Source organism: Leptonychotes weddellii, chromosome 1, assembly GCF_054177405.1.
Source record: "Leptonychotes weddellii isolate Sample4059 chromosome 1, ASM5417740v2, whole genome shotgun sequence".
Lineage (NCBI taxonomy): Eukaryota > Metazoa > Chordata > Mammalia > Carnivora > Phocidae > Leptonychotes > Leptonychotes weddellii.
The window spans coordinates 131,086,284-131,112,236 of NC_138369.1; the positions used below are offsets into that span (position 1 = coordinate 131,086,284).

Consider the following 25,953-nt stretch of genomic DNA (forward strand, 5'->3'; position numbering starts at 1 on the left):
AAGGGAGAGGATTTGCAAGAGAAGCGTCCCCAGGCCTCTCAGTAAGGGAAGCTTGAGCGAAGCACGCACATGCTAGAGCCAGATGGGCGACGGCCCTGCCCCGGGCCCCGGGAGGTCCAGCAGGGGCTGTGGACAGCTTGTGGCTGGAGAGTCTTCACACTCTGCCTTGGTTCTTGTCAGCGCTCCTTATCTCCTCAGCCCCTCCTGTCGGCAGGCCTTCCTGCTGCCCGGCTCCTTGGAAGACACTGCTCCAGCCCAATGCCTGAGGCTCTCGCATGGAAAGGCAGGACTCCCACAAAGGGGTCCTCCTCGTTCTGTCCCCTCACATCAGTCTCTCCTCCAGTCAGCCTGATGTCGGTCCAACCACAGAGTTATTTTCCTAGGAGAAATGGGCCAGGGGATGCTGGCATTTCCCCGAAACTGTGAGCTCTGCTCATCCTTCGTGTACATCTGTGTTCTTAGAAACTTAGTCCTTAGGCCTGTCCCTTCAGATCATTGCCACACTCCAGCTCCCTGCAGAAAGCAGAGGGGGTAGCGTGTGCTTTAGACAGACTCAGAAAGAAGGGATGGGACATGCCAATCTGGAGCTAGAGAAGCTGTTCAGAGCCCCTCTGGGGCAGGGGGTGGTCAGCAGCATCATGAGGCTCACTTCTTTTCTGGGCCTTCTTTTCCAGAGCTTTCCTGGGTTTCTCTGAAGAGCAGGAGAGGAGGGGCAGGCAGACTCATGGCACAGAGTGGTGGCCTTTTCTTTACTCCTCCTCCCTCTCCTTTCTAGATCTTCCTTCATCCCTCTGTCACTAAGTAACTAAAGGTTGAGTGGGCTGGGGTGGGGGGCGGGGGAAGAATAAAGTAGTGGATAGAAAAGGAATATGTTCCATTTACTTTATGAGTGAATGATACTCCCCCAACACTCTGCCCATTAATTTTGCTGTTAATATTTGCCACTCTAAGGGATTCAGTGAGGTAAGTCACGTGCTCACTAAATAGCCGCTATTACCAGTTCTCTCTTTTTCTCCTTCTTTTTCCTGGGGTTTCCCCTCAGTGTTTTCAGCCCCAGTTTCTCTCTGGACGGACTTCATCGAATCAGAGGCTCAACTTGGGAGCTGGCCAGAGGCTGCAAAGCTGGAATAATCACGTAGTGCCCGTGCTCAGCACTGGCCCCATCTCTGTCCTCATGGCAGGTGCTGGTGTCTTGCAGGTGTGCCTTGGTGACAGGTGTGTGTACCTGATTCAGCCGCCCAGCCTGTGAAGCCCTGCGTGGTGGGCTGGGAACAGAAGCTTCTTTCCTCCTCTCTTGGTGTCCTGCATCATGTTCCTGCTCTGGGCTTGGTTCCCTCTGCTGAACCTTTCCCGCCTGCCCAGGTGTCCCATGGAGGACTGGTGGCAGTCCTAGAGACACAGGTGCGCTAGGGCAGGAAGTGTCCAGAGAGGCCCATCAGGCCACACAGAGAGAGGACCATAGGGAGAGAAGGGCAGTGACTTTCTTAAGATCGCACGGCCGGTCAGGGTGCAGCCACAGTGAGTCCCAGAGTTGCTGACTGTCTCTCTGATGCCATTTTACCTGCCGTGATGCCTCCCAGTTTCTCCTGTGGCCTCCTCCTTGGCCAAGGCTGCTTCTATCCTCTGAGCTTCTGAAAGAGAGCTTAAAACAACAGTGATGTTAACCACAGCAGCTGCCTCGGATTGAGCTCTTACTCTCTGCCAGAGACTGGGCTGGGCTGCTTTTCATACACATTGCCGACCCTCGTGGCAACCTCGTAGGCAGGGGGGTATTAGCAGGAGCCCCGTTTGACAGATAAGTAAACTAAGACTTTCAGAGGTTTTCACTTGCCTCAGGCCACCCGGTTTAGCGGTGGAGAACGCAACATCTGACTGTCGAGCAGTCTTTTCCGCTCCATGGGGCATCCTGGGGTTGGGAACCGTCAGCACGGTTCCTGTTCCCCCAGGTGATTTTCTGGGCCCCCATGGACCGAGGGTGGTGGGGACTACCCCTACATGAGTATCCCAGTGCTCATCTTGTGGGGTTTAAAAAACTCAGCTCAGTTCATATGACTTAACAGAATGGAGGGAGGAGGCATGGTGTTTGAGAAGGCGATGGTTGGATCAACACACTGGTGACCCCAGATTTACTTCTGTAGCAATAATACCTGATAACAAAATGAATGAACATTAGGACTGTTGGCTAATTGTGATAGAAATGTGCCTTTTGCGAATTTAGTTATAATCAGAGTTTCTGGTTCTGGCTTTGATTTTTTTTTTTTTTTTTTTTGCGTGTGACTTTTATTGCAAAAAGCTTCTCTCAGCCTGTTCTCATTAAATCCCAAATTAAGCAAGAATCCCAACAGGAAGAGAGCAGCTCCAGGAGACCAGGCCTCACTCGTTCACACTGTGTGTGCGGTTGGGTGTGTTTATTTGATTTGATCTGTGTGTGTGTGTGTGTGTGTGTGTGTCCTCTTTTAAGAAAATTTAAAAATAACTTTCTGCCAAAGATGTGGGCACTCGGAGTAGTGTTGCTGAGCTCGCATCCTCCTCCTGCCCGTGGTTTGCTGCTCTGCTGATGTGGCCGGGCTGATGTGGGCAGCTCATCTGCCTGCAGAAATTCAGACCCTCCATTAATGTGCTTTTCTAGAGGAAAGGCCCAGGAAGGCCAGGGGACAGCCACCTGCCTGGTGGCTCAGGGAAGAACTCAGCTGTGGGGGACAGAGTGGGCTGCCTTTGAGTGTTTCACTTGGGAAACCAGGGATCTGGATCCGAGTTGCTTGGAAATGCCAGCAGGAAATTCAGAGTCTATCCAAGGCTCATAGCGCCCATTTCACACACTGGAAGACTGAGAAGCAGAGTAGAAAGGGTCACATGCCTGGTTTAAAGCCAGACTGGCACCCTGTGTCTGGGCCAAACACCTATAGGCTCCAGAGGGGTAGATTTTTTATTGGAGTGACCTGTTCTCCCGCTTCTTTCCCTATATCCTCTCTCTAATGTTCTCAGGATTCCCTATACAATAAAGTTAAGTGGTGTCCTAGTTTGGAAGAGAATTTTTTTTTTTTTAAAGATTTTTTTTTTATTTATTTGACAGAGAGAGAGACAGCTAGAGAGGGAACACAAGCAGGGGGAGTGGGAGAGGGAGAAGCAGGCTTCCCGCCGAGCAGGGAGCCCGATGCGGGGCTCGATCCCAGGACCTTGGGATCATGACCTGAGCCGAAGGCAGACGCTTAACGACTGAGCCACCCAGGCGCCCCGGAAGAGATTTTTTTTTTTAATACTTTTTTAGCCCAACTTTCTATTCATTCATGTATCCCACAAGTATTTGTTGAGAACTTGTCATGTGCTCATTAGTATTGTAGGCATTGGGGATATAGTAGTTAGTGGAACACGCGGGATCTGTGACCTGGTGGAGTTTGTGTTCCAGTGGGGGGGAAGCAGATGTTAATCATAGAACCACACAACTACGTGGCTGTCAACTATGAGCCTTGGGACAAAGAGGACATAAGGGATTTGATGCGTGCTGCTAACATGGGACTAGCCTAATCTCTGTGGGACCAGAGGTCTGTGTGCAATGTTTCCAATCAGCCATTTTGTACTTCGGTAGTTGTGTTTGTACTTGGGTAGTTGTGTTGTGTTGTGTTGTGTTGTTTTAGATTTATTTACTTACTTGAGAGAGAGAGAAAGTGCAGGGAGGAAGGGGCAGAGGGAGAGAGAGTCTCAAGCAGACTCCGAGCTGAACACAGAGCCTGACGTGGGGCTCCTCAGATCATGACCTGAGCCAAAACCAAGAGTCAGATGCTCAACCAGCCATGCCACCCAGGCACTCCTGTTTTTGCTCCCGAGCCTAAGTATTCAATTTAAAAATTGTTCTTTTAAGTTTCCTCTCAAGCTCTGGTCCATTTTGCTGATCTTTCAGGGCTGTATTTAACATGCTAGCTGGGTTTAGCATGTTAGCTGTTCCTACTTGCTTAGTCTAACCCACAGGTTTGATAGACATGCCTCCCATGTTTTTGTCCACGTCATTGTCCTTAGCTCTGTCCAACTCAAAATGACTCTCCAGTCCTGTTGCCACCACCAGAGACCTCCATCTAAGAAGACTTAGATCTGAATTTACCTCCATTCCTCAGTGGTGAACAGCATTGTTTTTCGGATTTCTTTCTTCCTTTATTAGCCATAAAATATTCAAATATCTACCATGTCTTCCAGAGGTCTGGAATTTGTATTCAGTCTTGGCCAAGGACTTAAGTGACTTAAAGGTGTTCTCTTCATCAGTGTCTGTTTTAGCTTCAAATCTCTCAGGTGCATGTTTGTCTAACCATTCTCTTTGGAAGAAAAGATGGAACCAAATTAGATATCGATTCACCCTCCTCCTCACCCATTCCTCAAAGCCACACTCCACTACTCCTATAAAACCACTTTTCCCTTTCTAGTTGTGCATTTTTAGGAGGACAGACATGAGAGCAGATGGTATTGGGGAGAACGGGGGATGGGTTAAAGCAACAGTTCTCAAAGTGTGCCCCCAGGGGATCCTTGGGATTCCCGAGACTCTTTCAGGGGCCCAGAGGTCCAAATCATCTTTGTAATCAGATGGCATTTGCCTTTTTCACCCTTCTTCTCTCTCAAGTGGAGTTTTCCAGCAGCTGCAAATACAGTGATATCACAGTAGACTGAATGTGGAAGCAGATTTGAAAATCTAGCTGTCTTCTATTAGCCAGACATTAGAGAAATTTGCAAAAATGAACAATTCTCATTAAACTTTGTTTTGGAAAATATATTATTTCTTTTAGAAGTGTTATTTATGTTAACATATAATGGGCTTATTATTGATGTTTTTGAATGAATTACTGGTTTTAATTTTGAATACAGTAAATATTGTTAGCAATAACTCACAAACAAAAGCTCTTTGGAATCCTCACTGATTTCTAGGAGCATAAAGGGGCTCTGCGACCAAAAATTTGAGAACTGCTGAGCTAGAGGGTAAGGGGTCCGCCAGGTGTTAGAAGGTGTTAGAAGAATACCGGTTACTCAAGGATCAGACAGGGCCCAATGGAAAAGCTTAAAGCCATGTCATTCCTGATTCAGACATCTGCAGTTTGTCCCATGGTATGAGTTGCATAGCATGAGAGATCCCTTTGGAACTATGGAAATCCTTCTCTCCCCCGGAGAAGGACTGGGCTGGGCATCACCTTGCTACCATGTTTTAGAGGTATGCACCAAGGACCCTTCCTGAAGCTCCCCAGGGGTCAGAAGGAGCCCTGCTGGGTCCTGTGTGCGACATGAACGCTTGGAGCCTGGTTCAGATCTCAGCCTAGATTCCTTAAGACAATTGCAGCACAGGAGTTCCCCATCTGTCTGTTCTCTGGGTTTCCCCTCACTCCAGGGATCGTAAGGAGGGCTTCTTTAGCTTAAGGAGGAAAGAGCTGGGTCTCAGGAGGCACATATCCCATGAGCCCTGTGTGGTAATCCCATGCCAGATGTGCCAAGGGGTAAGTGACGTTCCAGGCCAGATGTGGAGCTGGGGGTGTGCCCAGTCCCTCCAAGGGTTCAGCTCTCTGCTTGACAGCGTCCTCCCTTTGCTCCACACTGAGATTGGAATCGGCAGCTCTGAACAAGTAAAAACCTGTGAGCTTCCACTCCTGGTCTCCCTGGGACTCCATTGAGAGCTTCTACAGCTGGCAGCCCGGGGTTTCAAAGGTCACCCCAGCTGGGCGGATTAGAACAACAGATCTCCCTGACTGAGTGAAGTTGGCTGCCTGGCAGAAGGCAAGTTGCAACATCTGCGAGCAGAGTCAGGCAGACGCCCCTTAAATTTTCAGTCTAGCCCTGGGCTCCACAGCGTCCCTGGCTCTCCTTCACTGTCTTCCTCCTCAGACGGACGTTGGACAGGATTCTCTGCCGTCCAGTGGTAAAGCGTGGCTGCCCACGCGTCCCGACTCATGGGAGAGCTGCCGGGGAAAGAGGCCACGGTAAGGCATGTCGGTTCTCGGATATGTGGCTCTGCCCCACGGTTTGCTCTTGTGGGTCACAGCAAAGTCCACCTGGCACAGCCCGCAGCGAAGGAGCAGCTCACTCTGGTATTAGGAGCGATTAGGGAATTGGTCAGGATCTGAGTGCATGGCAGAGAAGATGAACGCGCGGAGAGCGGAGCTGTCATTGCCCGGGGCCCTCGCACCTGGGTGGTTTGCTGTCTCCCCTGCGGGCCAGGAAGGGCGTTGGGGAGGTGGGGGTGGGTTCATGGCTGGCTGCCAGGCTGCCAGCGTAGAGCCCGCTGGGAGCCCGGCCCTAGAGGGAAGGTGTGGTATTTCCAGGATGCCTTGCTGCCGGGTTAGGTGCTTAAAGACCACGATCATTTTGTTTTTGTTTTTTTATTATTTTTTTTAAAAGATTTTATTTATTTATTTGACAGAGACACAGCGAGAGAGGGAACATAAGCAGGGAGAGTGGGAGAGGAAGAAGCAGGCTCCCCGCTGAGCAGGGACCCTGGGATGATGACGTGAGCCAAAGGCAGATGCTTAACCAACTGAGCCACCCAGGCATCCCACCACGATCATTTTAAATGTATGCGCTTTGGGTAGGGAAGAGGACAGCTGGTTTCCCTAACCTTCTTCTGCCATATAACTTCATCCCTAATTTTTAACATTTCTTCTGAGTCTTTTTGCCTCAGAGTTCACTCTCTTTTGGCCATAGTTGAAAATGTTCTTTTCTGGGTTCAAGAAACAATTTCAAGTGTTTTTGATCAAATTAAGGTCAAGTTAACTTAGGGCTGCTTTGGATGATTAACTAATTATGTTACTTGTGAAAACCTTATTTGGAGGTGATCTTTGGCCCGAGCATTGTGTGTGTGAGGGGCTGCCTCCCTCTCTCTTTGACCCCCTCCTTCATTTTTTTTTTTTCTCCTCTTAATTCTCTGTCCTTTGATCTGCATTTAACTGGTATTGAACGAACCCCGAGCTGGGTGTGTTTCAAGCCACCAAGCACTGCTTTGCCAGTAGAGAGATTATGGCAGAAGTTAGCCAGCCCCTCTGGTGTTCTCCACTGGAATGTGGTCATCAGGCTGGACTAGAGATTAGAAGGGAATAAGGACGGTTTGGTTTGCTTTATTGTTATTATTATTATTTGAAAGATTTTATTTTTAATCTCTACGCCCAATGTGGGGGTTTGAACTCACCCCCCTGAGATCAAGAGTCGCACGCTGTACTTACTGAGCCAGCCGGGCGCCCCTGATTTATTATTATTTTTTGATAGAACATCCCAATTATGTCAGTAACCATTACTTGTCAATGTGGATGGATTCTGTTTATGCTGCTGATGGCAGTGGGCGGGGCGGTGGGCTGAACGAAGCTATTTGTGTCTCTGGCCAGCCTGGGACTGGGCTCTGGTCCTGCTCACCTGATAGTTAAGTAACTACCCCCCACAACCACCTTGTGGGGGACTGGATGTCTCCTGGCTATACTGACTTGCCTGTTCCTTTTCTAACCATGAAGCCAGACCTCCCCTAGGGATAGATGACTTCTGTTTTCTGTGTTCTTGAAGCCAAGCACTTTCCCCCTTTTTTTTTTTTTTAAAGATTTTATTTATTTATTTGAAACAGAGAGAATGAGAGACAGAGCACGAGAGGGAGGAGGGTCAGAGGGAGAAGCAGACTCCCCGCCGAGCAGGGAGCCCGATGCGGGACTCGATCCCGGGACTCCAGGATCATGACCTGAGCCGAAGGCAGTCGCCTAACCGACTGAGCCACCCAGGCGCCCCAAGCACTTTCCCTTTGATGATAGCATCCGGGACCTTCTAAACCGGAGATTTAGACAGACCTCAGAAGATCTTGGATCAGGGCGATATGCCGAGAGGGTCCTGAGCCTGATGTCACCACTCCTAGTTTTCAGCTCCCCAGAAAGCAGAGGGGGAAGAGTCTCGTGTCTTTCAAAGCCAGGCCTGAGAGCAGAAGGGGAGGCACATTTGCTGTCCCCCGTCCTCTGTGGAGCTCCCAGGCTTCTGTCTACTTTATCTCCCTTGCCTGGGGACAGTAGGAAATGCCTCGTCTGGGTCATGGGGTGATCTAGGAGGCCTGCAGGGTAGGACTGAGGTCAGACTTGGTTTTGGTTTCTACTTCTTAGCTCTGTGACCTTGGACAAGGGTTATTTCTGAGCTTCGGTGTCATCATTTGTGAGAGGGGCATAGTCAGAGCCGCCTGGCAGGACTGTGGGGACTGCCCCATTCAGCCATGCTGCTGGAACAGACACGACAGTGCTGAGGGAGGCTGCTGTGGGCCTCAGGCCTGCCTTCCCTGCCTCACGGAGTTCTGCCATCCGCTTGCTACCGCTGGTCACAGTAATCCCGCTCAGATGCCCTTGCCCTGAAGGTGACCGGGCCGGACTGGGCTTCTTGCTGTCCTCGATGAAGAGGGCCTGTGTCCTGCAGCAGGAGGAGACTGGCTTCTCTTTGGGAACTGGATGATGACAGTATTGATCGGCTACTACTGATTGAACCCCTTTCACGCTGCGCTGTGTGTTTTGTGTGTACTCTCACTCATATCCTCCCTGCAGCCTTCTGAGGCTGATGTTATCACGCCCATTTCACAGAAAAGGAAACTGAGGCCAAGAGACTTGGAGTACCTTGTAGCTCATGGCTGGAAAGTAGCAGAGCCCCTGGGTTTGTGGCAGGGTCTGAGCCTCATCCTTCCTGCCCCCACCCTGAGCCCCGCCCCCCCCGGCTGAGGGTATCTGTGCCATTGGAGGAGGGCAGAGGGAGCAGTGTTCCCTCTAGGGTGTGGTCCAGGGGGCTTCTGCAGGATTTGAGAACCCCATTCCTCCCCTACCACCATGTTACCACACTTGCCACACACATGTAATTGTTCACTGCTCTGTCTCAAACACCTAACTTGGCACATGGTCGATGTTCAAGGAATCTATTTTAATTGAGTGAATGAATATATCCTGATTTTTGCCATTAAAATATCACGATGACTTTAAAATGGTTGTGCAGACACAATGATCGAAATATGGCAAGATGTTAATTGTTGGAGTTAGGCGATGGGTGTTTGAGGTGCTCATTTTATCATTCTTTCTACTTTTCTGTATGTTTGAGATTTACCATAATAAAACTTATTTTGAGTTTAAAATTTCTGTATCATTCAATTCCTATCATGATTTTCTTTGTAAACATACACCGCATAGCTGCCTGATACTCCACTGTGTTCTACCAGTTCTCTGGGTAGACACTTAACTGGGTCTTTCTTTCTGTTTCTACTTCACAGGATTATTTTTCTATTTCTTCTGCTATAAATAATGTGATTAGCATCCTTAGATACAAATTTTGTGCTGCATCTCTGATTCTTTCCCAATAATACATTGCTAGGGGCACCTGGGTGGGTCAGTCAGTTGAGCGTCTGCCTTGGGCTCAGGTCGTGGTCCCGGGGTCCTGGGATTGAGTCCCACATAGGGCTCCTTGCTCAGCAGGGAGCCTGCTTCTCCCTCTGCCTCTGCTGCCTCCCCTGCTCATCCTCACTCTCTCTCTCAAATAAATTTAAAAAAAAAATACATTGCTGAATGTAGGATTTCTGGGAGGAGAGATGGACTTTTTTTTTTTTTTTCCAGAATCTCTTTGCCAAATTGCTTTCTGGAGATATCGCACCAATTGATGTGCCCCTCCCCCTGAGGTGAATGGGCCACCTTCCCACAGTCTTACTGGCATTTTATGTTATCTTTTTAAATGTCATTGTGGTCAGTTTTTTAAAAAAGATAAGTTCTTACTTTGTACTCTTGGATTCTCACCGAGGCCAGGCAGTGTCCCTTTGTTTAGTGGCCATTTGTTTGTCTTCAGTGAACTGCTCAAGTCATAGCCTCTTTCCATTGATCTGTGGGGCTGTTTCCTTCTTGGTTGTAAAGTATTCCAGCCCTTTGTTTTTGCTGCAAACCCTTTATCCCATCCATCTTTCTATGTTATGGATGGTATGTTTTGACCTGCAGAAAACCTGAATTTCACATGTATATGCTAGTGGCTCTGTTGCTATCTACCCCAACCTCAGAGCCCCTTGCCACCAGCCAGCTCTGACTGCTTACAGGGGGCAAGAAGGCCACTGGTTAGGAATAGGAGCTCTGGCGCCAGACGCCTGGGTCCAAGTGCCAGTTCTGGCCCCTACTAAATGCCATGACCTTGGGCAAATTTCTTAATCTTGCTGTGCCTCCGTTTCTAATCCATAAAATGGGGATGATGATAGTAACTGTCTCCTAGTGTTTACATGAGGAGCAAATGAGCTGTTATTTAAAAGGGCTTAGAATAGTTCCTGGGGGATAGTAAGCGCTACAGAAGTTTTGCTTATATTGTTATCTACTGCTGTGAACCTGTGAGTCATATCATTTGGAAAAGATTTTGTTTGCATAGCTAATACCTTATCAGCAAAAGAGAAAGCTGGGTTTGTCAGGCAGGGGATGTGCCCTGTTATAAAGGAACCCAGGTCTTTGTTACTTTAACATGAGCTTCAAAAGGCATATCCCTACTTTATTTTTATTAGATGTTATAAATTTGAATAAACTAATTACATGCCCCTGACACCACTCTTCCATGGCGAGTAAGACATGGTCCCCGATCTTGAGCTGGTCCAGCCTGGTGAGGCTCCCACCTGGACTTGGAACTTGCAGCAGGGAGACTTAGGATGCACTCCAGTTGGTGTGTGGGTGTCCACTGACTGCTTGAGGTCTGACCACCAGGCTTCTCTCAGCTGCTGCCTGTTTTCCCAGCCTTGTCCTCCAGTCTTTCCTATGGATTTGAGGAGCTCCTCCTTCCCCATCTTTCCAATGAATCCCTTCTCTGTTTATGAGAGCCACAGTCTATTCTGCTGCTTACCACCAAGAACTCAGATATGCCCCTGTTACTAATTCCACTTCTGGAATCAATCCTAAGGAAGTCCCTGTGTCCCAGCTAACCTGCCAGCCCCCATCGACATCCTATCTAGTCCCAACTGGGCCCTGTGCCAGGAGCAAGGAGCTTGAGGTATTCTTGCCAGTGATGCCATCATTTTGCTTTGTCTCTTTGGGCTAGTGACTTACCCTCTCGAGGCTCCTGTTGCAAATGGAGGAAATAGCCTGAATAATCTTAGAACGCTCCCTTCTCTGACATTCTGTGACCTGCAAGGCTTTCCACCATCTAGTCCCTAGAAATGGGATGTCCTCCTTAGGCGCGCTTCCTTTCCTCCATTCACTCGCCCACCCTCACCTCTCCTCACCTCTCCTCACCTCAGCCAGGATCCTTGCTGTTTTAACTCCAAATTCTTTCCTTTCTGGGAAGATGAATCCTGTTTTTCTTTAGCGCGTGAGCTCTCATGGTTCACGCAAAAGCAGCTTTTACTTTCTACCATGAGTGCCTGACTTACTTTTTGATCCTGAAGAGCCAATGACTATTAAATACTGGTTTTAGATGTCAGCTGTAAAAATGCTGAGATCAGCGGGTCCCTCTGTTCTTGCCCCAGCTGCGCCTTTCCTAGAAGTTCTCCATAGGGTTTGGGGGAGGTGGGCCTGTGGCCCTGGTGCTGGTGTCTGGGGCGGGATGGGCCTCACCCCGGCAGCCTTGCCTGTGGAGGACACAGGGCCCCTCATTCTCAGAGAGGAGCTCCAGGCCGACCTGACCTAACGGGGCACCCACTCCCGACAGAACCCACGGCACAGGGGCCCCACCCGCACACGGGGAATGCTGGCCATGCACAGGGATGAGGGGCTGCACTTCTCTCATCTGACCTGGTCTTCCTTCCTGTTTGCAGACCATGGGGGATGTGAAGCTGGCTGCCTCAACCCAGGTTTCTAAAACCTCCGTCAGTGTGGATCACCCGAGAGTCGGTTCCATGTCCCTGACCGAGGCCCCTGCTTTCATTGTGCCCCCTCGGAACCTCTGCACCAGAGAAGGAGCCACCGCCAAGTTTGAAGGGAGGGTAAGAAGCGTGGCTGGAGGGGAGGCCGGAGAGGAGATGGGGCAGGGTCATCACTGCTTTGGCAGCCCTTTCCCCAGCAGCCTGGATCACGTGGAAGCCTGGTTTTCTTTGGACCCACACATGAAGTGAATATCTATCAGTTTACCCAAGTTGTTTGGTTTATGGTTGACTTTGGTCTGTGTTGGAGAACTCGGGAGTGGGAAGGGGCATGGAGACATTTTGCTGTTAACATAGGCCATGTTCTGGGTACGTGCTACCTAATTGTGGAAGATGACCCGGGCTGGTGGCAGGAACCATACAGCTTGGGTCGAAATATGTGCCCTCAAATCTGGACAGTTGAGAACAGACTGTAATTTTTCTTTCACCTTCTCCCTCAAAGGAGCGTTTCATTAACCAGCAGCGCTCTCGTGTATCCACTTGGTGCATCCAGAGCACTGCAGTGGGAGATGGGACCCCTTATCAATTCAGTTACCTTTTGCTAATGAATACTGGTCTCTTGCTCTTACTGGGCCTCCATTTCTTCTTCTGCAAATTGGGCATGGTAACCCCTTGTCCACCTTGTGCTAGAAAGGAGAAGAAGAAGGCGAGGACATTGAAGAACAACCGTAAGAATACCGAGGTTATGCCCAAGTGGAGACTTGTAGCGAGCTGCTGGCTCAGGCCATCAGGAAGTCCCATCATCAGCTTGACATGGAGATGCACGTGGACGTCAGGGACATTTGCGAGTATTATTTGTCCTGGGTTAATCATGGGGGATCTACCCCAGGAAACACTTTAGAGGCTAGAAGGCTTTGATCTGAGCAGAAGACAGCTGAGGAGATGAGAAATTCATAGGTGGTGTTACGAATCTACAATTTAAGAGCAGGCCCCTGCACGCTTGTAGAAGGAAGGGGTCAAGCGCATCCCTCATCCCAGATGACACCAGGCCTTGCCTTTGTTTAAGCGCCCGGTTTGGCCTTGTGCAGGATGGCCCTCGCCATCTGGAGAGTGTGCGGGCTGCACTGTGATGCGTGCTCCACGCGGTCCTGTAGTTAAGGCCGTTGGCTGGTGGATCTGACCTAACAGCCCTTGTCAGAAGGAGGAAGGTCGTGGGGAATGTTGCGATGCTGCCGAGGGGTCTGTTTTCTTCTTTCTGGGCCCTGCCAGAATGAGGGCTCTTTTCTGTTGCCCTGAATATGGTCCCCACATCCCCACAGCTGGCGGGAAAGAAGCAGTGGAAGAATCCCTAGGGATTTACGCTGTGGAAAGGAGTGGCCTACTGTTACATGCTGCAGTGTGGATGCACACTGAGAAGGCTCTGCTAAGGGAGAGAAGCCAGGCACAAAAGGCTGACTCATACCCACTCTGAATGCCTCCGTGGGTATGAGATGTCCAGAGTAGGCAAAGCTATCGTAGACTGGTGATTGCAGGAGCCGGGGAGGAAGAGTAGGGACTGACTGCTAATGGGGGGAGGGTTCCTCCTGGGGACGATGGAGATGTTCTGGAATGAGATGGCGTTGGTGGCTGGACCACTCTGTGAAGGTGTCATAAAACACTGACTTTATACTTAAAAGATAAAATATAAAAAATGAACTTGAAAAAATGGCCTAGCAAAACTGATCTCATCTCCAGTACCTTCACTCCAGCCCTACTGCTTCAGAGAGATGAACTCCTTCTCAAATTCTGGCAGACATGGAGAGGAAGAGAGGACTTAGATTCCTCTGTAGCATGGTGGTGCTTCTGCTTCCTTTGCTGCCTTTGGAGGTCACCAAGGGACCATGCCCTTGAGTTATTTGCTTTGGAACCTTGTAGAATGAGCCCTGGCCCAGGCATCAGCACACTGAGCTCTTTGTAGCTCGGCCGTCCTGTTGGCTTCACACCTTCTATGGACCTGGGTTTCCTTATCTGAGAAGAAACAACTCACGGCTTCTGTATTTCTGGCCTCCAGGAATGTGAAAAGAAAAGAATTGAGGAAGAAAATGGTAAAACCACTTCCTAAAGTTAAAAAGTATAGTAATACGGTAGTTTTTTAATGAGGTAAAATTCACACAACATAAATTGAACCATCATAGAGTAAACAATTCAATGGATTGAAAGCATTCACAATGTGGACTGCAGCGTTCTTAAAGTACAGCATTCGCTGAGAATTTTATTTTGCTTATATTGATGAAAGTTGACTTTCTATATTGCATGTGGTTTATATGTCAAAATGAATGCATTCCTTAGAAGTCAGCCTGCAGAGCTACTTTACCCCTTCCAACCTGCCTGGAATTAATGCAGAACAACACCCTGGCAGATGCTGGTGGAAGATAGTTCCAGAGAGATCTTAGATGGAGCGTCTGGCTCCATCCGAGAGCTTGCAAATGGAAATGCAGAGGGAGAGGCTGTCCTCAAAAGTGCTCTTAAACTAGCATGCTGCAAGTGTGTATGGTCACCATACCAAAGGGCACAGAGGGCTGTTTTGCATTAGGGAAGAGCCACTTCAGAAGATTCCAGAATGAGGATGTTGATTGTTTTTGCTACCAGAGATGCAGTCGAACAGGAAGTGTTCCTGACCTGATGCCCTCAGAGAAGGGAGAAGTAAGGTGGTGTCAACCTGGAGGGATGTGGGCTTTGAGCAGGAGTTGCTAGTTATAAAAGACTGAGCTCCAAACAGGGTTACCCACTGAGTGTAGCCAGTGGTTCTCTGCCTCCAGTGCATGTTACCCTTCACTGCTGCAGCCACTTGACCCTGCAGACCTCTCCCTCCAGGTGCTGGGGTCCATCCTGTTCCAGATGCTTATTCGGCACCAAACCAGTCCTTGTGTCCGTCACAGTGACCTCGGGATCTCAGCTCTTCATTAACTGGGCTCTTGCAGAATCTCTTTTGAATGAGTGACTTTTTAAAATTAAGCCTTGAAGCTACTGCTTAGGCCCAGGCTGGTGGCCATTGCAGCAGGCATGAACCCTTCTCTTCTTTGTGGCAGCCCCCAGGAGCTCCGTCTACTCCCCTCTGTAAAGTTGCCACCGCCAGCTCAAGTCCTAATGCCTGGTGTGGAGGGTCCTGGGATGTGCCAGCTTCTTCTGAATAGGGCACAAGGACCCTCCCATCACTGCAGAGAAAAACAGTGGCTACCAGGATGTGAGAAAGTTATAAAGGTTTGCTTCCTGCTGCCTTCTGAAGCCGGTAATTAGAAGTTGGTTCAAATTTGACTTTTTGCTTTTATTCCTTCAAGGGATAAAATTGTTGCTGCCCTGCCCTCATTTCCCTATTATACCTATATTTATAGACTAAGGATTTAATGAGCCCTTTCCTCCAATAAAGCCCCTCTTCCTATGAAGAAAGATGACATTGGGTGACATTAAGGTGGGACCACAGATAACCCTTGTGGCTCATGTCTTATTCTGAGAGGCTCCAAACTACGAGTTGTTCAGCTCTATACATCTCAGTACCTCACATCCATTAGGGCTTTTCCACTTTATGGCAGACCCTTTGGACAGCCAACACATAACCCATTACCAATTCCCTTTGCCCTTGACCTTTTCTACTCTAGAAGCCATTGTAGAGTCTTTCTTTCCAGCTAGAGGTGGCTCAGTGACACATTTTGGCTGAAGTTGGCTATGGAATTTCTGGGACAGCTCCTGCTTTTCTGATTAAAAAAAAAAAAATCACCAGTGCTCTCATGTTCCACCCCTCCTTTGCTTCCTGCCTTGAATGCAGGTAATGATGTCTGGTGCTCAATAGCCATATTAAAACCATGAGGCAACAAACCAGAACATTGAGGATTGGCTGGGGTGGGCATGGGTTGGGGGTACAGCAGTGGAGGGAGCATAATGACCAGCAACCAAGAGACAAAAAATCCTAGGGCATAAACACTCTTTTAGATAGGATTTTTGGTTGTGGTTATTCACATGGGAAATTTTACAAAAACGTATTCCTAACTGATAAACTCCCAATGAGATGCTTGTGGAGTTATTATCTCTTTAACTGATAGGAATAAATAAGGAAGAAGACATAGCACAGAGAAGAATGAAAAACTTTCAGATCAGACAGAGAAAGATAAATACTATATGATCTCTCTTATATGTGGAATCTTAAAAAAAGAAAAAGAGACAACCAAACTCATAGATACAGAGAATCAGATTGGTGATTGCCAGAGGTGGGGGTGGGGTGTGGGCAAAATGGATAAAGGCAGAAAGGTACAAACTTCCAGTTATAAAATAAATAAGTCACGGAGATGTCATGTACAGCATGGGGACTATAGTTAATACTGTGTTGTATATTTCAAAGTTGCTAAGAGAGTTGATCTTAAGAGTTCTATCACAAGAATAAAATTTATAACTGTGTTGTGATGGATGTTAGATTTAATGTGGTGATCATCTCACAATATATACATATATAGAATTATTTTGTTATATACCTGAACCTAACATAATGTCATACATAGGTCAGTTATATTGCAATAAAAAAAGAAAAAGAAAAAAACCCTCTTTCAGACCCTTACCAAATCGACCAATAGTGATGGGAGTACCTTACTCTGAGTTGAAGGTGGCCCGGCAGTTAAAGTGTTCTAGAATTCATTCCTCCCTAGCTCTGGCCATCTGGCCTGAACGGACAGGGTCTAGGATCTATGAGAGGAAGTCAACCATGTGGGGTTAGGAGGTGAGTTAATATCATGTAACTGTTAATGACATTTTCTATAAAGTCATTATAGAAAACCACTATTCAGTCAGCGTCTATTGATTAAGCCAAAGCTGCCTACCTTTTAAAAATTTTCTTGGCTCTGTCAACTGGAGATTATATGTTTAAGAACTCATAAAACTTTGGATCTGTATCTCATCAGTACTACCTCTAGACCCAGGCAACCTGAGCCCACATTCTGGAAACCTCTGTTCCTTCATCTGGCTATACCCTCACCTCACAGCAGGGGCTCTGTCTGCCTAAGGGTTGTGGCGGCTGGAGCCACACCATCCTCCATGTTCTGAGCACCTGGGATCCCAGAGTTGTCTGCCAAATGGCCCTGAACCCACTCCAACGCCTGTGTGGGCCTCTTCCCATGAGAAAGCCTGCTAGGCCTGAATGGGGTGGTCAGGGGGCAGCTGTTGGCTTGGGGGAACAAGACAGGGGACGTAACTCAGGTGTGGGGCTCTGTTGTCTGCCCGCAGGCATAGGGGGACCCCCACAGTGCAGGATGCCTTGAGGGTGAGAAGAGTAGGATGCCGCCGCGGGTCAGCATCGCTGGGCCCAGGTGCCGGGGCCCCTTTCGTAGATGGCCGGGGCCACACCAGTGCCTGGGGCTGACAGAAACGCCTCCGCTGTTCTTTTGCCCATGAAGATGGCTAAAGCGCCGATAGGCCGCTTGCCCTGACACAGAGTCAGTTGTGAAAGGAGCAAGGTGGTGGGGAAATATATCGAAATGACTGGAGATTTCTTCCCCTCTGCCCTGGATTTCATTCTTATCAGAAAAAGCAAACATGGTGATAGGCCCTGGCTGTGCTGTGAATCAAATGAGCTGATGCTTTAGTGTCTCTTGAGAAGTCCAGCCCAAATGAGGCTTCCCTCCAGCCCAAGGGGCTCAGTGATCACTGAAGTGGGCTTCACAGCGAAGGGCCGGTCCCACCTCCTCAAGGCATGTTTCTGTTGAAGTCGTGGAGGGTGGAGGAAGGGAATGGAGAAGACCTGACCCATGAAAGCATGAGTAATTCCTCAATTTCCACTTCAGCCAACAGTAGTATCCCTCCCACACCGACTTCTTCCCAGTTCACTTATAACTCAGAAGTGCTCCGCCACTTTGAGAAATTCGGAGGAAGTGTCTGTTTCCTTCTGTGCTTTCTGTCCTCAGGAGTCTTGATGTAGTTCTGGAGAAAAATGCGTGTATGTAAAACAGTAGGATATGACAGTGTATAATTAGAGGCTTGAAATAGTTCAACAAATGGCTTGTACTATAGGAATTTAGAGGAGATTAAGACAGGGTTTGTGGTGGCTTGGAAACCTGTTTCCTGCTTCCTGACTTCTGTCCTTGCAGTTTGTCCTTCCTGCAGTGCAGGTCTGACTGGGCCTCCCCCTTCTTAATGTCCCCGAGCCTTGCACGGAGTTCTTCAGCACTGCCTCTGAGACCTTTGCCATCAGCTCCTAGCTGTCCAGCCCTGTCCCACTCTCCTGCCTTCCTCCTCCTCACGTAGCCAGCCCTAGCCCCTGCTCACCCAGCCTGCAGTCCATAAAACAGGAATTTTGTTCTGGTTTCACTTTTGAGAAGAAAGGGTAAATAAGAAAGCTATTTTATCTTTCCTATCTGGTGTTAGGAATGGGGGCAGAGTGGGATAGGAAGTAGCATTTGTTGGTGCCCTATGGGGTCAGGCATGTAATCGTAGTCATTTCATCTTTGTGGTAAGGTAGACTTCTCCCCATTTTTTTTTATAGAGGAAGAACTGGGGGCTCAGAATGATTACAGAACTTGTTAAGGTTATGTCAGTAAGTGATGGAGGCAGTACTTTTGGGTCCAAATCTTGTATTTCTCACACTGTATGATGCCGTCCTTGTCACAGGTCTCATCTGGTTTCTGGAACTCAGTGACTGTTTCTTATTCATCATTGTGCCCCAGGAGTAGCGTGATGCTGGCCGCCTGATGGGTGCTCAGTACATGTTGGGTGCTCCTAAGAACCAAGTTGGTAGGGTCTAAGACTCCAGACCTCCTGCCAGTCAATTCATACGGACTTGATCTTAGGCTTCTTATTGGCTCTTATCGCCCCTTATCCCATCCAGTCTCTGTCTAGCCCTTCCAGCGCCCTCACTGCTTACCTACACCCCTGCATCCCTGCTCCCTTTCTTTCCTCAGGCTGTGCCTTTATCAAGAATTTCTCCTCTCCATCTCATCCAGCATAGGGTCCAAATTCAATTCTGCCTCCTTCAGGCTACTCATCAAGGATGCTTTCTTTTTAAAGCATTTTATTAGAGTACAGAAGAGCCATGGTCATAGGATGTGGAGTATTCCCAATAATCACATAAGATCACTTGTGAGTAATAACCACAGGAAAGAGTCGTCTACTTTGGCCTTTTAAAAATGTATTATTTGTTAATTATCTAAAATAATTTTGTTATAGAGAAAAAAATGATTTAAATGTTAAACTATTTGTAAAACAAAAATTCAAACAACGTAAACAAGTTCCTTGCCTTGACCCATACTTCTGCTTTCCAGAGGTAACCATTGTCAACAATTGGGGGATTCTTCCAGAAATATTCTATGCAAATAGAAACATGTATCTGCATTTGCATACACACCTACACACACACACATATATACAGGTATACATATACACAAATGGGCCCATGTACGTATACTGACCTGCAACTTGGTCTTTTTGCTTCACATCTTTTGGCATTTATTTTTCACATTGGCACATAGATCTGCCTCACAGATCTAAACATGAACTTTCTAACCCTCCATTGCTCCCTTCTCTGGATTCCTGTGATACTTACATGTATGACTCAGTTTTACTTTGATCAGTTTACAGTTTTATCAGTTGTTATTGATTGTCTTTTGCTTCCTCAATGAGAATGAGCTGCCCGAGTTCTAGAGCTGTATTATCCAGTACGATGGCCAGTAGCCACATATGGCTATTTCAGTTTAGGTTAAGATTAAGTAAAATGAAGTAACATGTAAGATTCAGTTCCTCAGCCACACCAGTCCCATTTTAAGTGCTCCGTATCCACATGGAGCTAATAGCTACCAGGTTGGGCCACACAGATGATTGAACATTGCTGTCATTGCAGAAAGTGCTGCTGGATAGGCTGGTCGAGGCCATTCTTCCATTTAACTCAGTTCCCATAAACCAGAGACCCACAGCCAGAAGATATATTAAAAGTAACTGTTCCATTTCCAATAGAAATAAGACATTAAATTCTTTTTTAAATATAAAAATAATTTTAATTAAAATGAAGTTTTACAAATTTATTTAACCCCATCTTACTATGTAATTTTTCAGAGATATTTTTGTTGCATTATCTACAAAGACATATATTCAATGTCCCTTTTTCTTTTTTTCCAGCCGACTGATTTTTCTTTTCCTTTTTTGAATTTAAATTCGATTAGTTAACATATAGTGTATTATTAGTTTCAGAGGTAGAGGTCGGTGATTCATCAATCTTATATAATACCCAATGCTCATTACATCATGTGCCCTCCTTAATGTCCATCACCCAGTTACCCCATCCTCCACCCTCTCCCCTCCAGCAACCCTGTTTGTTTCCTATGATTAAGAGTCTCTTATGGTTTGTCTCCCTCTCTGATTTCATCTTGTTTTATTTTCCCCTCCCTTCCCCTATGATCCTCTGTTATGTTTCTTAAATTCCACATACAAGTGAAATCATATGGTATTTGTCTTTCTCTGACTGACGTACTTTGTTTAGCATAATACACTCTAGTTTCATACATGTCATTGCAAATGGCAAGACTTCTTTTTTTGATGGCTGAGTAGTATTCCATTGTGTGTGTGTGTGGGTGTGTGTGTCTATGTATATCACATCTTCTTTATCCATTCATCAAGACATTAAATTCTTGAGCATTTACTTAGGGCATAAGATTCATTCAAAGAAAAATGTAATCTCTTGATGAAAGAATCTTTGTCTTCCGTTTTCACTGAAGAATGGTAATCTTGGTATCTAGGCCAACTTGAATGTACTCCCAAAGTTTCCCTAGCTGTCTGTTCCAGGTGGCTCAGAAATTCTCATGGCAAGGAGGCCGGTGGTAGGCTACACCCCAGTGGGTGTTACAGAGTTCCTGTAGTACTCACCAGAAAAGCAGCAGAACAGGAAATGGTAGGACAAGTATTGCTGAAGCTACTACAGTTGTTAGCTGGTGGTCACTTCTGGCTCAGAATGTCAGACTCAACAGACTTGCTGGCTTCTCCTCCCTCCAGATATGCCACTGATACGCATATATAGGGTTACAAAGAGAATTAACTCAGGGCTGTACTGAGAACAGGGGAGGGGATGCGAATGGGTGAGCGATTTTCTCAGGATTGCGTGCAAGGCTGTGTCAACCCTGCCTGCCGTCGCATCCAAGGGGTGAGGCTTCAGCAGAAGTGAGAGGCTCATACGTGAGGTGAAAGCATGGGGAGATGAGGAGTGGGCTGCAGGACAGAGGTCATGGTGGTTAAAGGATGTTTACTTACTATCCATATGGAGAAAACTAAAGCTCCTGGTGTGGATATTTGTATTTCAGAAGAATGTCTTTTTACTTTGCCAGCAGTTGAAAGGCTGGCTGTGCTGTCTGTCCAGTTGTTCCATGCCCAGACATTCTAAGTGAAGCCTGCCAGAAGGTGTGTCCTGCTCGGGTGTGCCGAGCTTGCAGTCGGGTCCCTCATTCGGGGAGACACGACTACACCCAAGGGATGGACAACCCACACCAGCTACCTACATTTGGAAACGAGTTCTTCAATTATAGATTGTGAACAGTTAATTCATGGCCACCAGACGTTTGAAGAAAATAGCTATACAATATAATATTGCTATCAAGAAAATTGTCCCGTTTTTAAAATCAACCCATAGACAGAGCTCAAAAGTGTTAGTTATTGTCACAGAACAGAAAGCAAACTCTGTAAGCTCTGGGAAGCCCAAAGTAAAGGAATGGTGAATGGTGAGGTAGAGGCAGGGAAGGAGAGGAAGAGAAAACTCTGAGGACACTGATGCCCTCATCGTACAGAGTGCAAGGTGAGGAGATACCATCTAAAACAGATGGGTCAAATAACAAGTTTGAGTACATGACTTAAAACCATAATGACAGAGGTCACACATGGTCAGCTGATCGGCCATTTTCGGCACACGGACCTTTTGTGTTTGGCCAGCAGTGTTCTCAAAAAATTTGAGCAAAGATTTGCAGATGGAAAGCCTACACACACACAGTTCATTTCTGAATGGCTTTGCACCCAAGGTAAGACTTGGCCATGCTTCCACACGGCAGCACTTGGGCAGTGAGAGCCACCGTCTGCATCTAAAGGTGCCTTTGCCAGCTTCCTATGGTCCTCCCCATGTCTAGTCCTATCCCAACACACCGCCAAGAGTCTGTTGCCAGTTGTGACCTTGCCTTTTCCCTAGCTATGTTCATATTAATAGTGGGAGAGCAAAAGCTGAGCGGGGAGGGCCTGGTGACACTTCTTGCCCCCCCCATTTCCTGGACTTGTGTGTCCTGCCCAGACTCCATAGGCATTTGAATTTGTGATCTGGCCATCAATGTCCAGTGGAAGATTTAGCAATCCACATAGGACTGGCGAGGGGGAGGCGGTGTAAGTCAGCAAAATTCTTCATCCTTCATAGTGGGAACTGCTAAATGCTATCTAAATTCCTAAATCAAGAAATAGACACAGTGTTCTATCTAAAATTACAGATAAGAATGATAAGACTAGAAAGATGACTTCAGCAGTTCTATCTGGAGAGTGATACTGTTGCAGGGAGGGGAAAGAGCAAGGGGAAAGAAACTTTTTGCCCTCAACTTTCACCTTTTATTTTATACACATTCTTATTGCTTGAATTTTTAAACAATAGATGGAAATTACTTCTGCAGTTTGTAAAAAGCATAATAAAATTGGCTTGGTTATCTTTTTTTTTTTAAGATTTTATTTATTTGTCAGAGAGGGAGAGAGAGTGAGCACAAGTAGGGGAGGGCATAAGGGGGAGAGGGAGGGAGAAGCGGGCTCCCTGCTCAGCAGGGAGCCCAATGCAGGACTAGATCCCAGGACCCCAGGATCGTGACTTAAGCCGAAGGCAGACGTTTAACCAACTGAACCACCCAGGCGTCCCTGGCTTTGTATATCTATCTGAGTTCATGTTCAGATTCCATTTAACAAGTGGTCAAAGATGAATACACAGTTCACATCAAAAGAAATATAGGTGAAGTCTGGGTGTGGAAAAAGATATAGCTCTGCGTCAAAATACATTACATGGCAGTGTGAACAATTAAACAAATGAAAGTTAAAGTGTATGTGTACCTGAAAACCAGCAATGTAAAAGACGCCAAGAGCTCACTGTTGGCCTACAAGGAAACAAATGAAGGTTTCCTTTGCTGGGAGCACCGTTTGGCTCAGCCTTTCTGGGGCTCAGACTGGCAGAATGTAACAGGGACAATGAAACCACTGATAACGTTTTGCCAAGAATTCTGCTTTTGACACCGTATTCTAACCTGTAATGGAGAAGGAAAAATTAGTTGGTGTTGGTACAAAGATGTTCCGAGCACAATTTAAACAACAAAAAGAACGAGTTTGTGCTGAAAAGGAGATGATTAAGTAAACATGTCAATATGGCAGATATTGATAATCATATATTTGTCATTTTGGGGAGCTGCATCCATCAATGGGCATGTGTGTGAATGATGCAAAGTGGAAAGAGAAATAGAGCAAAGACGCCATGCACAGTCTGATCCCACCACATAGAAGCACCTACATGATCACTACCTAAAACTGGAAGAGTGTTTGGAACCATATAAGTAGAATTTTTTTTGTTGTAAGTTCTTTTATTTTAAAATAAAAATACAGTGTATTTTTATTTTAAAAATGTATTTACTTATTTTTAAAGATTTATTTATTTGAGAGAGAGGGAGAGAGAGCATGCACGTGAGCAAGCATGAGCAGGAGGGGCAGAGGGAGAAGGAGACACGATCTCAAACAGGCTCTGTGCAGAGCGTGGAACCCAACAGGGGGCTCGACCTCACAACCCTGAGATCACAACCTGAGCTGCAACCAAGAGTCGGACGCTCAATGGACTGTGCCACCTAGGCGCCCCTAAGTATCTGTATTTGTTAAATTTTACAGTGACAGTTTACCTGTCAGGGAGCAAAAAAAAGAGGCTGGTGCTATCTGGATGCATCTGTCTCCTTACTAAAGAGGCTTTTAAGCACCTATTATTTTAACATGTTCCTGATTATCTTGACTGTCTGCCTTGAAATGGAAATAAATTCTGTGGCAAAATGAGCAACGAGAGATGGAGAGACCAAATTAGTCTCTTCTTACCCTAACTGTATGCTCATGGTGGCCCAAGGGAGGAGGTATGAAGTGCCAGACTTGGCATTCATCAGGGCCGAGTCATGGGAGACATCAGTATGGCCTGGCAGAGACACTTTCTGCAGGACCTGAGATGTTCACATTCTTTATAATATGCAACTTCCTTCTAACTTTAATAAGTAAGATGCTGCTTTCTTAAAAATTGGCTAAAATGAGTTGAACTTTCTCTGTGCCCCAGACACTGGGACTACACAGAAAAATAAAATGTGATCCCCACCATCAGCAATCTTGCAACTAATGGATTATCAATTTTGGTTAGAGAAAATTAGACTTTTTCTCCTCTCTGAAGCCTCTTCCAACTCACTGTGTTCTTTTCCATTGCCACGTTCTAGAAGGGTTATATTCTGCACTCTACAATTTAGAATTTATTTAGATGATTAACATAACATGTTTGGAAAGAACACTGGACTTGGGTTCTCATTTCTCTGAAGTTGCCTTAAAACTTTGAACAAACCACTCAACCTCCCTGAGTCTCAGATTCCTTTGTATCAGATCACAAGTTACATGTCCATTAAGGCCCTTTGCAATCTGAAATTCTATGATTTATATACTGTCGTGTGTGTTCCCTACTTCATATGTCAATTTTTTAAAAGCACACCTAAGTCCTAGCTCCTGGTAGGTGCCTAGGAAAGAAAGATTATGGATTTTCTCAATTTTAATCTCTTACATCATTAATGTTCTGAAGTGTGTGAATTTGATTCATTTAACTAATGTTTATGGAGCCTTTTACTCTGAGCCAGGGACTGTATTAGTTTAGAACAGGAAGTGTGCAAGGAGGCTGGATTCTCATTTGTGAGGACTGTAGTATTTCGGATCTACAAATCAAGTTGGGGGTTGGACCAAATAATCTTTTTTTTTTTTTTATAGATTTTTATTTAATTCAGAGAGAGAGAGAGAGCACTAACTGGGGAGACAGGCAGAGGGAGAAAGGGAGAAACAGACTCCCTGCTGAGCAGAGAGCCTGACGTGGGGCTGTATCCCAGGACCCTGAGATCACGACCTGAGCCGAAGGCAGACACATAACCAGCTGAGCCACCCAGGTGCCCCTGGACGAAATAATCTTGACAGTTGTTCCCACTTAGCATAATGCCCTCACGGTCCATCCACGTTTTCACAAATGACAGGATTTCCTTCTTTTTTATAGCTGAATAATTTCTGATATATGTATACCACATTTTCCTTATCCATTCATCCATCAGTAAGACTTCTTATTTTTCATAATATGCTATGCATTTGTATAGCATGTTATAGTGCACAAAGCCCTCCTGGGGTTGTTAGAGGGTAGAAAGTGCTAGTTACTTCAGCTCCCATTTCTAAGCAGCTGGGAAAAGGTAGGCAGAATTAAATGGAATGAATGTATGAATGGAGGCCCAGAGAATCCCAGAGCATAGCGCTCTCAGGGAGACCTACACTGGCGAATTGGCCGTCTCTGATCACTTCCCCTGAGTTAAATCAGCCCATGCACTAGTGGGCGGTAGAGCTGAAGAACGGCTCCTCCCCACAGAGCTGGGCTAACCCGCCAGGGCTCCCAGGTGCTCCCCACTCAGTGCCTTTCAGGCTTCATCCACTAAGAGGTTCTTCTCTGAGCATTTCTTGACCCAGAAGCCTTCTGTGGTTTTGAGTCTGGACTCCTTTCCTGGCATTCATTGTTCTCCACAGTGCAGGATCAGTCCAGTGCTCTTCCTGACTGCCCTAGGAGCTGGGCCCCACCATTCCTGAGCAGGTCCTGGGCGTTGCCTCTCTGACTTGTCATCTTTCTGCTAGAGTCTGGACCCCAAATCTATAAGAGCACTATCCAGACTCTACTCCATTTCTTTTTTTTTTTAATTTTTTTAAAAGATTTTATTTATTTGAGAGAGAGAGAGAGAGAGAACAGTGGGAGAGGGAGAGGCAGATTCCCCGCTGAGCAGAGAATCCAACTCGGGGCTTGATCCCAGGACCCTAAGATCATGACCTGAGCTGAAGGCAGATGCTTAACGGACTGAGCCACCCAGGTGCCTCGACTCTACTCCACTTCTTCCAGGGAGCGCATCCTGCTTCTCCAT

The 25,953-nt window shown here is 46.8% G+C and overlaps 1 protein-coding gene across 5 annotated transcripts in view; it reads left to right on the forward strand.

The window, feature by feature from the left end:
• MYLK (myosin light chain kinase) overlaps positions 1-25,953 on the forward strand; it is a 199,012-nt gene that overhangs the window by 16,901 nt on the left and 156,158 nt on the right. For 3 of the 5 annotated variants that reach the window (XM_081832645.1, XM_081832655.1, XM_081832660.1), the window contains exons 1-2: positions 5,574-5,948; positions 11,732-11,899. In XM_081832645.1, the coding sequence (XP_081688771.1) occupies positions 5,919-5,948; positions 11,732-11,899 (198 nt within the window). In that variant the 5' untranslated portion in view covers positions 5,574-5,918. Of the gene's footprint in view, positions 1-5,569; positions 5,949-11,731; positions 11,900-25,953 lie in introns of those variants that run through there. The other 2 variants (XM_081832667.1, XM_081832657.1) reach the window with 2 other exon arrangements.